Source organism: Periplaneta americana, chromosome 2 (genome assembly GCF_040183065.1).
Source record: "Periplaneta americana isolate PAMFEO1 chromosome 2, P.americana_PAMFEO1_priV1, whole genome shotgun sequence".
In the NCBI taxonomy this organism is placed as follows: domain Eukaryota; kingdom Metazoa; phylum Arthropoda; class Insecta; order Blattodea; family Blattidae; genus Periplaneta; species Periplaneta americana.
In genome coordinates, this window is record NC_091118.1 from 28,999,300 (window position 1) to 29,014,594 (window position 15,295).

At 35.3% G+C, this 15,295-nt stretch overlaps 1 protein-coding gene across 1 annotated transcript in view; it reads left to right on the top strand.

The window, feature by feature from the left end:
* The window catches only part of Nup154 (nuclear pore complex protein Nup154), a 58,451-nt gene that overhangs the window by 8,347 nt on the left and 34,809 nt on the right, over nt 1-15,295 (top strand). Inside the window, exons 7-10 of the mRNA XM_069813311.1 lie at nt 1,025-1,296; nt 2,787-3,037; nt 6,099-6,394; nt 14,404-14,692. Coding sequence (XP_069669412.1) covers nt 1,025-1,296; nt 2,787-3,037; nt 6,099-6,394; nt 14,404-14,692 — 1,108 coding nt within the window. The remainder of the gene's footprint in view (nt 1-1,024; nt 1,297-2,786; nt 3,038-6,098; nt 6,395-14,403; nt 14,693-15,295) is intronic.

Sequence of the window (15,295 nt, forward strand, 5' to 3'; positions counted from 1 at the left end):
GTACGACAACACGTCAATATTTGTAATGTAGTAAGCGGAAACATTAGGTCTTCTGTTCAACTTAGCTTTAATTTCCATATGCATTGTTGCCCATGTTTCCTGTACGAGTAATAACCTGGCTACTGGGATGCTTATCTGAGCGATGTTTATAATAATCAACAGCGATAGTCAAGAAGGTCACATTCTTTCCGCTCGTCTTCTCCTGAGTAACGGACAGTACATGACATAACTCGTCACAAATATACATCATGCATAATGTGGCCTGCCGATGTGGTGTGCAATTTGAAAATGGGTCACAGTCCTACCATCTATCCGCAGTATGCAGAACCATAATCATGCAAAGTGAAGTGAGTAGGCACGAAAGCACGCCTGCCTGCCCGCCCGCCCACGTGTGCACACACACACACACACACCGTCAACCATCTTCTGCTCGAATGTCTCAAATGCAACATGGAAAGACAAACACTGCAGAGAAACATAATAACCAAGAGAGGAATTTGGCCACCGGATAGAAGAGACCTGATGAAAAGATTTTTAAAAGACTTTTGCACATTTGTGAATTCAATTGACTTTACAAACAATTAAATTAGAATAGAACACAGAGTAGTGATAAGCATATATCTGTACATAGTGTAAATACATAAACGTAGATTTAGGTAAGACAGAATAGGATTTATTAAGAAGTAAAATCCAAATTGTACAAAGTACAACATTACTAAACTCAGGCATTCCAAACAAATAGCGGCATAATACAAGCTTATATTGTAATTAGTCAACAATCAGGTATATGGTAGCTTATCAATCATCAACTTAACACAACTGGAATTCAACTTAATATTGACGTAAACCAGAACATGTAGTAGTATTAAAAACTGTAATAGAACATGTTGTTTAATTACGTTTCTTTAAAAAAGAAAAAAAAAAAAAACAGGATGGATTTTTGGGCGAAATTTGTGGAACATAGAGAGAAGGTATGTGTTACTTTGTGGCACTCATTTTTCCTTATTTTCGAATTGTTTGATAGGCAGCCGGCAGCTGGTTTGGGAAGCGCTGCAAGAAGGTGAACCACTCCACAGGAACCCTCTCGTTTCTTGTTCCGTCTTTCCTCAACCTGGCGTTTAGTGAAGAGGATCCCATCGTACAAATAAGCATAGACAATACGCGAAATATTTTGTTTACATTGACTGAAAAGGGTCGTATAGAAGTGTTCGACCTCGGAGAAAATGGAACTTCAACTAGCAAAGTGACAAGCATGACACAGGCCACCATCGTGCAGTATGCGGTGCACATTGTCAAGTAAGTTTACGGAAATATTTTAGAAAATATAAAGTGAAAGTACAGTGAAATGTCTTTATAACGAATCTAGTTCCCTAGTCTTAAATTTATCTTAAGCTAGCTTTGCCAATCTTGAATGACTGTATAAATATAAATGTTAAAAAGAGTAGGTGAAATAGGATACCCATGTCTTAAACCTTGATTTTATCTAAAACAGAGTAATCTAAAATTATATTTGTGCCTGCGTATATACAGGGTAGAAGGTAACCTCTGCACCAAAATGAAACTGGAATAGATCATGAGAATTTTGAAAAATCGATCGTCTAGTTCAAAAGTGTATGTATGTATGTATTTATTCACACTGCAATGGATATATACCCGGTGGCAGTGGTAACTAATTACACTCAATAATGACAATAATAAACTTAAAATTAAAAATACAATTAATAATAATACTAATAATTAATACTAACAATAATTTATAATAATAATAATAATAATAGTAATAATAATAATAATAATAATAATAATAATAATAATAATAATAATAATAATAATAATAGGGAATATCCTAAATTAAATGAAACGATCACTTAAAATAACATTTGAAATAAATCTAATTTGTATCTTAAACCTAAGTTCGAACTAAAACCCACGAGTATGATATGTTCATATCTGCACAAGTACCTTTCCACATTACACTCATTTCGCTGTCAACTCACTCACTGCACTGGAACTACGACACATTTCACTGATTCTATCCTGATTTCACTAACACTTCAAAAACATTTCACTGTTCAAATACTTTGCACTGCCACTATAAACTATAAATCTTCACTCAAAAAAACAAGTTTTGAGATATCTTCAGTTGAAAGTTTCAAATGAATCACTTAGAAAGTAACAGAGTTCTGGTTCATAACCACGACAATTAGAAATGAGTCAGTATTCAGGACGAGCATATCACAATCTTCCAGTTCATTATTAATACATTTCGAAATGTACTAATAATGAATTAGTAAAGTCCATAGTTATAATTATTTCTAAAGCAGTTTATTTAGTTTTTTTTCTTTTCGGTTGTAAATATGACTTATCTCAATACTGAATCTGAAAGAGCTCCGAAAGGGGCTTTGAGTAGTATAAATAACTAAAAAATGGTAATTTTTGAGTTGTCGCACTTTTGAACTGGAAGATCGAAATGTAAATAAATTTTTTTTTCTAACACCTTTTAGAGGAAATTGTTATGTTTCTCTGAAGCATTTGGCAATATCATGGCTACTCCAATAAATTTAACAAGAGCAGCCTTCCCCTCCCATTCTGCTGTACTCCGTCTTATGCACTGGACAGTATGCTGCTTTGCAAGATTTATTTTAATGATTTTCGCAATTATTCAATTTAAAATAATGGTGATACTTGGTCAAGTGTGCTATCTGAAAAATGTTTGGAACGTCTGCTCTAAGCTGCTGATTCATAAACGACTGTTTCTACTGAACATGTTTTGTTATTTATTGCAGAACTTTGGATGGCAGCAACTTCCGCCCTATCGTGAGTGTGTGTGCAATAGAAGGAAATGAGTCGGCTCACTTGAATCTGGTGGCCATCACACAGACAGGCGTGAGGCTGTACTTCACAACCGGCTCAGTGACAAATGTATCGGTGAGGCCGTACACACTGCAGCTGATGCACGTGCGTCTGCCTCCGGGATATGCTGCCAACGCCCCATCACCCCGCCCCAGCAGGGTGCACATGGCTCACTACAGACGGGGTAAACAATTATTGATAAGATAATAAGAAAAAAAAAGTGCAGTGCATTCTGATCTTCCTCCTGGCCTTCTACTTTTCCTTCTCTTCATTAAATTTAATTTATATGACACACCTCAAGAATTGTAAAAATTTAACACCTACAGATGTCATTACGATACTGGAAAGCAAGAAGACAAATGGGAGAACTCCAATAAGCCGAGCATTAGCTAGCAACCGACCAACTTTTCCTTCTCTTCATTTGATAGAACAAATTAAAAAGCAGGATGAAAACCCTATTCCTTTGAAACAAATTCGCTAGAAACTACTAATAAAAGATTCCCTACACTGATGGCTGTAAAAGTGGCAAGAACTTTAATAATACGACTGGTGCTGAAATATACAATAAATTATTTTGTTCTTATATATCTCTCGGTCAGAATTCAACTCACTTCGGTGGAGAACTTGAGACAGTCAACTGTACATTAAAACAATTTTTGTATCACATTAACCCCTTTAATAAAGCGATTCTAATTCAACTATACAAACCATTAATACAAACACCTATCAATCAATCTTCTGAATGTATCCAGCTGTTTGCTGACAACATAAAGTCCACTATAGTCCACTGTAGTCTATTCAGTTGTTGTTTTTCACGAGAAATGAGGGGTATTATGATTGGTGTTCATTATAGATGCCTGTTGCTAGTAGCCAGAGTTGGGGTGTAGTCAATATATACTGCAGGGCGGTGTCTTCTGCAACTGGTACTGATGATTTTAATTTACTTCTTTTGTGGTTTATGGATGGACAGTATAGAAGAATGTGTTCCAGATCTTCATCATGATTATTACACCACAGACAAGTAGGATTATCAGAAATGTGAAATCGGTGTAGGTACAATTGAGTGACAATGTGACCTATTCTGGTTCTTGTTAAAAATGTTTGAACATGTCTGGGCAAGTTTTTGTACATTTCCAGGTCATTTGGTTTCTTTTGTACAGACTGTAAAATTTTTCCTTTGTCAGAAGAGAGCCAATCGTGGGTACTCACCTTGTCGTGGTGAGGGGGCTTAAACTTGTTGTTTAAGCTAACAAGTAACATAGAGGTACCCACATAAGCTGCATTACCACCAACGCAGTCCCACTATATTTTTCACTGTTTATATTCATGGAGTCCCTCAGTGTAAAATTCTCCGGAGGTAAAATAGTCCCTCAATCAGATCTCCGGGTAGGGACTGCACTGATAGATGCCAAGAATCGTACTAAAGTACTTATTTGGAACACCAAAAGTCACACCGTCCAGTCAATCAGAGCCAAATTTAATACAAACACCTACACAACAAAAAGAATTGCTGAAATTCACCAAAGTGTCAAAAAGAATTTCTTCACAAAATGATAGTTTTTTTGTGGAATTCTTGGTAATGAAATAGCAGATTCCTTAGCATAAAAGGCTACAAATTACAAATTTATGTTTAGTGTTTCAGTTCTGAAAAGTAATAATTAAGAAAATCATCCAACAAGATATACGTGATTAATTAATAAGAGAGTGTAAATAAGTAACGGAATATTTTATTAAACAATAAAAATTTAATTTTAGAATGTCCATGAATGAAAGCTGTGGCTCCTTTGGGTTAAATACAGAACATGATTGTTTGACTGCCCATCTATATAAAATAAATATTTTTCCTACTCCTAATTGTTTACTTTGTAAAGAAGACTACACTATAATGGATATGGCACATCTTAAGAACTTTAAAAATTTAACAGTTACAGATCTGTCATTATTATACTGGGAAGCAATAAGGTGTATGAGCTATTCCATCTCAAATCGACCAAAATATAGAGAAAATTGACCTTACAATTTCTAAATACAATGAAACTTTTTTTGTACATAGAGAACTGTGATATAATGCTTTGTGCAAAGTTTGAGGCATCAGAACTTCATAGTGTTTAAATTAAAAATATTTAAATTTATCGTATTTTCATAAAATTAGCAACTTTAAACTGTTGTAGCTCCGAAACCCTTTCACCCAATGATCAAAATCATGGTTTATTTTGATGCTGAGAAATTAAAGTTTATATTGACATATAAACAGATTTTCTTACTCTTTATGGAAATGCAGAAATTTAGATTTTTCCTCATTAAGATGCCTTTGGCTAGGAAAAAATATTTAAAAAATATGTAGTTAAATTCAGCATTGAAAGTACAAAGAAACACATATTTTTTATTGATGGTATGTTGATAAGAAAGTATTGAAAATATCAAATAAAGAAAATAAATAGTACGCACGTGAACTACCCAGCTGACTGTCAGATGGGAGCTATTCGAGACAAACAAGGCAGGAGACAAACACGTGATGTGTCATCTAGCAGCGCATGGCTGTGCTAGCTTTATCACAGGTTTTCATAAACACAGGAGTAAAATGACGCCCAACGCTTGCTTATCTTCAGCTCTTGGCCAGTGCGTGTGGTACTGCACCGTTCAAGTCTAGGCGTGTGAAAATAATTTATTTAATACCCTCGAAACTTATTGCCATACCACTAAGCAAACAATGCTGAATCCCTCTTAATAATGCAAGGTTTTTTCTCAATATTTTTTTACAAATGGCCAAGAAGCCTAAAGGCAAGTAAAGTCAGATTATCTGTCTCTCTGTATACAATAAAAATAAGTATTACTTCTTAACATAACCTACCAAATGTCAGCTTCAAAATGAGCTCCTGTTCAATGTTCTGCAGTAAATGGTTCCGGAGTTCTGAGCGCTGAAAGAGGCTTGTTTTTATAAAATATGCTAAATTTGTCGCTCAATAATACGAAAACCGTTTGACTTTCGATAGTATATTTTTGAAAATGTACTCCCCTGAGCACCTTGTATAAGTAGGGAAAAAATTAGAGTATAAAAATTGCGAGGTTTTTTACTGATATATTTCATATGGAATAGCCCGTATGGAAGAACTGCAATACGCTGAGCATTAGCAACGAACCAACTTTTTATTCCTTTCATTCTGCTAATCAGACTAGTGACTTGCTTCCTCAGTGTTTTGTAACCGTGCTCGTATTCTGTTTCCAACTTGTATGCATGCTTCCAGGGAACCTCCTGCTAGTGACGGCTCCAGGCAATGACCGCGATGTGCTGTGGTGCCTGTCAAGCGATCCATTCCCTTTTCACCCATACCTGGTGGAGATGCAGTCGGTGGTGCCTCTGGATGGTGTAGTGTGGGCCATGGCCGAGGTGCAAGGTGGTGATGTGAAGTCTGTCCTGCCCAGCGTTAGCTCCCAGCAGACTGTGGCCGAGTCCCAAGGCACCATCCTGCCAGTAGACCCTCCACTCGTAGTTCGGCAGCACATGGAGTCCCCCAGGAAATACGTTATTCTCACTCAGCAGGTGAGTGCAGCAAACATTTTTCACGAAAGATGTTATTTGTATTGTTGGGTGGTTTCCCATGTCTGCAGATGTGGTTGACTAACAGAGGGCAGTTCTGATCTTACGATGTTATATATATGAAACCTACATAAATACATGTGTGAAATTATACCATTAAATTCTTGTACTTATAGTAAAAATATTTCTTAAAAAAGCATTAAGGGAATGTTACCGTCATCCTGTGAAAGTTTCAGTATAAAACAGAGAAAACCAAACAAGATTTTACAGCATTTTAGTGTGTCGCTGATACCGTGGTTACCAATATTTGGAAGGTGCATCACCCACATGCATTTCAGTCACCCCACTTAAGAATCACGGCAACATAAATTACAGAATTGAAGATAAATTAAATTAAATTTTCTCGACAACATAAGACACAAATAAGCAAGTTAAAGATAAGTTAAAAGATAAATTAAAGAATTGAAGATGAATTGAATTAAATTTTCTCGGCAACATAGGACACAAATAAGCAAGTTGAAGATAAATTAAATTAAATTTTCTCAGCAACATAAGACACAAATAAGTTGAAGATAAATTAAAAGATAAATTAAATTTTCTCGGCAATATAAGGCACAAATAAGCAAATTGAAGATAAATTGAATTAAATTTTCTCGGCAACATAAGACACAAATAAGCAAGTTGAAGATAAATTAAAGAACTGATGATAAATTAAATTAAATTTTCTCTGCAACATAAGATACAAATAAGCAAGTTGAAGATAAATTAAAGAACTGATGATAAATTAAATTAAATTTTCTCGGCAACATAAGATACAAATAAGCAAGTTGAAGTTCCTTATACAGTGATGCAACTGAAATCTGTCATGTACGTGATGCTCTGACTAGTTGGTATACTTCCTCACAAACCACTCATCCTCCTGCACATCCTGAATTTCAAAAGCAGTGGGACGTTATCTTTTCCTAAAAAATTTTAGATAAACTCCTTTCTTCTTTCAAATCCGAACAAGACATTGCACGACTCCTAGCTCTTCAAGAGAGTGAGTCTGGAGCTTGATTACACGCATTACCTTCTCCTCACATCGGCATCCTAATAGATAGTACATCCTTTAAAATCGCAATGGCTTTACGCCTTGGGTATAAACTCTGCCAGCCACACCAATGTATTTGCGGAGGAATTGCTGATATTTACAGTCATCATGCACTCAGTTGTGCGAGGAGCAAGGGTCGCATTCCCAGACATACATCACTCAATGATATCATTCAAAGATCTCTGACTTCTTGTGGCATCCCGTCTCTTTTGGAACCACCAGGTATTAGTCGCACGGATGGTAAATGACCCGATGGTCTCACCGTAATTCCATGGTCTAGAGGAAAATCTTTAATTTGGGACTCCACTTGTGTTGACACTCTAGCTCCATCTCACTTGCCGAATACCTCCAGATGCACAGCATCTGCTGCTGAATTAGCCGTGACAAAAAAAGTCAATAAGTATGCTCATCTTTTAGACAATTATATCTTTGTCCCCTTTGCTGTGGAGACCTTCGGTCCTTGGAGTCATGATGCTAAAGTTTTGGTATCTCAAATCGGCAAAATTTTGATCTCCATTACCGGTGATCGTCGTTGCACTACTTATTTGCGTCAACGTTTAAGTATTGCAATTCAACGCAGAAATGCAATGAGCGTTTTGGGTACCCTTCCCGAGTCCAGCCCTTTGGATGAACTATTTTTCTTGTAAAATTTATTTAGTATAGATAGATATTTTTAGAAGTTTTTTTTTTTATGACTATAATATTTTATACAAAAAAAATTATATTTAGATGTCGTTCTATCTTATTTTTGTTGAAGGTAAATTAAATTAAATTCGTTAGCAACAAAAGACACATACGCAAGTTGAGGATAAATTAAAGAATTGATGATAAATTAAATTGAATTTTCTCGTCAACATAAGACACAAATAAGTTGAAGATAAATTAAAGAATTGAAGGTAAATTAAATTAAATTTTCTCGGCAATATAAGACATAAATAAGTTGAAGATAAATGAAAAGATAAATTAAACAATTGAAGATAAATTATAGAAATTTTGCCAGGATTTTAATTCAAACAAATCAGGAACTTGGTGGAAAGCCTTTAACTTCTAAGCATATAAAATTATAATGGTATATTATTAGTCTGAACTTGTATTAATCATTACTGCATTTTATATTAATTAGTAACTGCAGTGGCATAGAAAGGGTGGAGTTACTCATCCTTGTGAGGGACGCCACACTAGCCATGTGTAAAACATTCTAGCTTCGATTTAGAAGTGCAAGTGCAATAGTTCTTGCATCTTGTAACATTAAATTTAATGGAGAATTAAACAATATTTTTTATGCACTCTTAGTAATCCGTCACTCTCACTGATCTGACACCTCTCTGTGCAAGGAATGCTGGATCAGCATGAGTCTACTGTAGACTAGTACTAAAATTATTATATTTCATGTACGGCATTCCCTGATAAATTGACTCATAGATACTGAATATGAACAAAATCCATCGAATAGTTCAGTAGAAATCACTGTAGACAGACAGACTAGTACTAAAATTATTATATTTCATGTACATCAATTCCTGATAAATTGGTTCGTAGATACTGAATATGAACAAAATCCGTCCAATAGTTTAGTAGAAATTGCTGTACACACATAGACTAGTACTAAAATTATTATATTTCATGTACATCATTCCCTGATAAATTGACTCGTAGATACTGAATATGAACAAAATCCGTCCAATAGTTTAGTAGAAATCGCTGTACACAGACAGACTAGTACTAAAATTATTATATTTCATGTACATCATTCCCTGATAAATTGACTCGTAGATACTGAATATGAACAAAATCCGTCCAATAGTTTAGTAGAAATCGCTGTACACAGACAGACTAGTACTAAAATTATTATATTTCATGTACATCATTCTCTCATTAATTGACTCGTAGATACTGAATATGAACAAAATCCGTCCAATAGTTTAGTAGAAATCGCTGTACACAGACAGACTAGTACTAAAATTATTATATTTCATGTACATCATTCTCTCATTAATTGACTCGTAGATACTGAATATGAACAAAATCCGTCCAATAGTTTAGTAGAAATCGCTGTACACAGACAGACTAGTACTAAAATTATTATATTTCATGTACATCATTCCCTGATAAATTGACTCGTAGATACTGAATATGAACAAAATCCGTCCAATAGTTTAGTAGAAATCGCTGTACACAGACAGACTAGTACTAAAATTATTATATTTCATGTACATCATTCTCTCATTAATTGACTCGTAGATACTGAATATGAACAAAATCCGTCCAATAGTTTAGTAGAAATTGCTGTACACAAACAGACTAGTACTAAAATTATTATATTTCATGTACATCATTCCCTGATAAATTGACTCGTAGATACTGAATATGAACAAAATCCGTCCAATAGTTTAGTAGAAATCGCTGTACACAGACAGACTAGTACTAAAATTATTATATTTCATGTACATCATTCCCTGATAAATTGACTCGTAGATACTGAATATGAACAAAATCCGTCCAATAGTTTAGTAGAAATCGCTGTACACAGACAGACTAGTACTAAAATTATTATATTTCATGTACATCATTCCCTGATAAATTGACTCGTAGATACTGAATATGAACAAAATCCATCCAATAGTTTAGTAGAAATCGCTGTACACAGACAGACTAGTACTAAAATTATTATATTTCATGTACATCATTCTCTCATTAATTGACTCGTAGATACTGAATATGAACAAAATTCGTCCAATAGTTTAGTAGAAATTGCTGTACACAAACAGACTAGTACTAAAATTATTATATTTCATGTACATCATTCCATGATAAATTGACTCGTAGATACTGAATATGAACAAAATCCGTCCAATAGTTTAGTAGAAATCGCTGTACACAGACTAGCACTAAAATTATTATATTTCATGTACAACATTCCCTGATAAATTGGTTCATAGATACTGAATATGAACAAAATCCACCCAATAGTTTAGCAGAAATCGCTGTAAAGAGACAGACTAGTACTAAAATTATTACATTTCATGTTTGGAAAAACACCTGCATAGAATTGGAATATGTCAGTCCCCTAACTGTCCATTTTGCAACTCAAACCAAGAAATGGATTCGGAACACCTCAAAATCTGTGCTTCAGCGGCTAGTCATGATAATATCTTTGAAAAATATTGGAGTGCAAGAGGTCAAATGACTTTATTGTCAAACACCTGGCATTAGAAAACAACAACAACATATTTCATGTACATCATTCCCTGATAAATTGACTCGTAGATACTGGATATGAACAAAATCCATCCAATAGTTTAGTAGAAATCGCTGTATAGAGATAGATGGTATGCCAAAAACCTCTTTTTTTGTTTCTTTAATATAAGTAATGCTGAAAACATGTATTCCAGAGGAAATTCTCGAATTCGATGTTTTTTCTGCGTCACAGTGCGTATGATGTGAAAGTAAAAAGGCATATTCAAAAAAATAAGTATGACAGTAATTTTCTTATTTATTTCGTTACATGTGTTTTATGTTTCACAGGGACACCATTGCTTTTTGCCGGTATGTGACCTTCTTGCAAGCTGTTGCATGGTTTAAAAACAGCTCTGTAAATTAGAACAACCTGTAAATAGAAGGAAAGCACTGTCGAGTATGCTATACTGCCCACTTACTGATTATACCACAGCAATTCTCAAAACTGTTTCAGTTATTTGGAACTTAAAATAAATTAATGATTTATGACACCACTTGTAAGTATAAATTAATAGCAAATAACGTATTTACTAATAATTTTTTGTGGAAAGTCTCATTCACGATTGTATTGCCTTCTCTAATACACCATTCAATTTCTGTAGCACTGGATGAAAGTGTATATAAATAATGTTAAATTTTACAGGAAAGTATTTAAATAAGATACAAATTGAAATAGGAAGTTACATTTTTTAATGACGCACCTGAAGATATCACCACTTTTTTTTTTTTTTACTAATGCCACACATATTGACATGTAGCCATTTACGCCTCTGCCTATTTTTGGAGATTATGATGAACAAACCTGTTCTGAAGTTGAGACACCCATTAGGTCGGATTCTGGTAGCTCAGTATGGAATGATGACATGACTATGGAAGTAGGCAGGATGAAGTTGATAATGACGGTGAAATGAACCTGGAATCCACCATCGAAAGTTACCCAGCATTTCCTCTTAATGGTTGAGGGAATACCCCAGAAAAAACCTCAGCCAGGCAACTTGTCTCAATCAGAATTTGATCTTGGGCCGACTAGTTTTGCAGTCAGACATGCTGATCACTACTGCAAAGTGGAGGACAGATATCACTGCTAGATGGCAGTATTATTCAGATATGAAGGTGATCAATGTGTACATATTGCAAGCAAAACATAGAAGGAGCAGGTGCAAAAGGTGGTACCTCTGCACGAGTATGTCATTGTTGAGCAGTGCTCTGTCACACTATTTATTTTCGTCAATAAGTATAACAGCAAAGGATAAAGAAATGCTGACCATATATTGTAAACATTACCTTTCACCTCAAGCTGTCTACAATTGAAGAGGTGGATTCCAAACTGGCCTAAGTCCAAATGACAAAAACTGATAAAATAAATTTGACGCCCTTAGTTTCTGCACATTTTTTTAGACAGATCTAAATCAAGACTTAGGAGAGAGTGTTAAATAAACTTACATAGTTATATATACGCCTGAAAAGGCTACATTAAAACGTGAATAAAGCAAGTTAAAATCTTAAAAAAGGACAACACTTTGGAATTCACTTCTTCAAATGGATGCAAAAGTTCTCTGAAGAGTGGAGAAGTATCGAATACTGAGTTTGTCAGACACTGGACTTCGTCACAGAGGCAAATGTGCAACAGGTTGGCAGCTTGATTCGAGCAGACAGGATAAAGTGAATGATATTTTATCCCAGATAGTCACAAGTGGTAAGTTTTGAGTGTATCATTAACAGTCTGAAATAAAACATGCCTCAATGCTCAGATCAAGTTGTGCAGAGGTATTACTATCTTGCTACTGCTAATTCTATACATTGATAATACTGCTTCTAGTGATCATAGCTTTGGACATCTCATTTAAAAAAATGTAGGTTGCTACTTCGATTTGTAACTTAATTACGGACTTTACCTCATTGATTATTCATTGTTTTATTGCTGTATTAGTCACTGAAATTCTTGGTCCTGAGCAAAATTATTCCTGGAATTATTGTTTTTTTTTTAGAGAGTTATGGTGAACTCATGGGAACATAGTAGCTGCCGCATGTTGAAACTCCCATCTGAAAGCACCTGAGCTCTCTCTACACTTCGTGTACTATGGTATTCCAATACGTATCAACTGTAACTTGAAAACTATAGTCTCCATTGTTACTCTATACTCTTGTAGGACAGGTCTAAGACAGTGAACAAATTATATAGTAGCTTTCCTTAAGACACCTCCATTTCTCCAAAATTAACAACATTTTAATTACTGCTACAACTGTCTGGCGAATTTTATGGAATTTCTATGGCATATACAGTAGACAGTGGTTCCCAACCTTTTTTGACTGACGACACACTTTACTGAACACCCACGATATCGCGACACACTTATTTAATTTTATTAATATAATCATGTTTGAAAACTCGCCTATTTAAATTAATGTGAAGTCTGTGCTTGGTGAGTTGCACAGAGTTTTTCTATACGTGGCCTTATGGTTGAAAAACTGAACTGAACATTGTTGCAGGTGTTCACGTTTCATTGGTAAAGCTGTCTCAAAATAAAATGTATCATATCGAAGACTTCATTGCAAATAAAAAATGCGTTGTAAAGGGACTTTCTTGATCGCATAAAATTTATTGTTGAATTCCAGAATTTCGCGACACATTCCATGGAGCTGCGTGACGCACCAGTGTGTCGCGACACACCAGTTGGGAACCACTGCAGTGGAGTGTCGACAATCCGAATGTCATTAATCTGAACCATCTAAAATCCGAACCCAAACTCTCAAATTTTTTTTACGTACATTTGAAAAAGCGTGGCCATGGTTCAATGCTTTAGAGATAGCAATAAATTGGCTGGGTAAAATGCCTGAGTGTATGGTAACACAGCTTGCCTGTCTACGACAAGTTAGTGACTTGGCTGCAAAGAAACGAAGCTCAGTAAATATTTAAAAAAAAAAAAAAAAAGATCAAAGACATGTTTTAAAATCTGTCTAATGTTGTTTGTGGTACAGTTTGTAGGCCTATTGAAATATTTAAAGTTGATACAGTATATAATTAAAATAATTTTTTGTGTGTTATTTTGCTCTTTGTTCGAAAATCCGAACGAATTGCTACTCTGAACAGGGCTGAACATCAATTATAGTCCTGTCGCTCGTATTTCCGGCAGCCAATCACGTTGCAGGTCGGCTTCATTTAAACATGTGCTCTTGTGATTCGCTGCTGATGATGTTATGCAGTTCCTAAGACTCTATAAATATTTAATATAATCGCCCTTATTTGTCGCTCAATTATTTGCTCAATTACAGTGTTTTTGATTTATTATCATAGAATAATGTTTAACGGTGCGGCAAATAGATTCCTCGTCTGGTAGCTCGGCAACAAAAGGAAAAAAATGACGAATGATACCTAGATTTTATAGAGCCTTCACTTCCTAAGGCGCATTATTATTATTATTATCTCTACCAGTACTTGCTGGAGCAATTACTATATTATTAACTGATCGAAACCTAAATACATCAAATCTAGGAATAATTTTTGCTATATTAGCAATTGGTTTGTAAGCAAAGAGGAGGAGTCACGCCAGAAATAACAGCGACATGACTATAGTTCGGATTATCGACGCTTTACTGTAGTCACATGGATCTCTGGAGTTGACACCAGGACCAGATGTTCTGGTACAAGCAAACCGATGTGGTAATTATTGCAATTTGTATGCAGGGAGCAGAGATCTTGCTGAAGCTGAGGCCAGTGGATGTCTTGCGTCAGCTGCTGGTGGAGAATAGAGGGCCTGAAGCAGACACTGTGAAGTTGTTCTTTGAGACTCAGAAGGAGGACCAGGCATGTGCCACCAGTCTGATACTGGCATGTCTGCAGAGTGCGCAGAACCTGCAGGTGGCAGAGTGGGCCACTCGTGCCTTCTTCATGTACGGGGGCGAGCCCAAGATCAGGACCATGCCCACTCCAGCTACCTCCCCATCTTTTCAGTACACCATGGGAAGTGGTGGTGGTGAGTGTTTCATTTCAGGCAGTTTTAAGATTAAGAAAACAGCTTTGAGATATTCTGCCAGTCTTGTTTCTAAGAGTACAGTCCCTGCCTTGTAATTGAGCATTCTGAATGGCTGTGGATGATGGGAGCACAATAATGTAATACTGTAACATCTGCGCTTGCATACCATTTCCAGTCTATTGACTTTCAATGTTTATTAATTTTTACTTCTTAGTTTTGTGATGCCGCAAAAACCAATATCAAAATATTTGTGGAAATTCAAGTTTTCTGCATTACTCAAAGAAAAAGCAATAAATATTTTTTGGAATGCCATGTACAGTGATCTTTCCTAAACTATTGGCCGGATTTTGTTTATATTCAATATCTACGAAGCAATTATCAAGGAATGATGTGCATGAAATATAATAATTTTAGTACCAGTCTGTGTACAGCGATTTCTACTAAACTATTGGATGGATTTTGTTCATATTCAGTATCTACAAGTCAATTTATCAGGGAATGATGTACATGAAATATAATAATTTTACTACTAGCCTGTCTGTGTACAGCGATTTCTACTAAGCTATTGAACGGATTTTGTTCATATTCAGTATTTACGAGTTA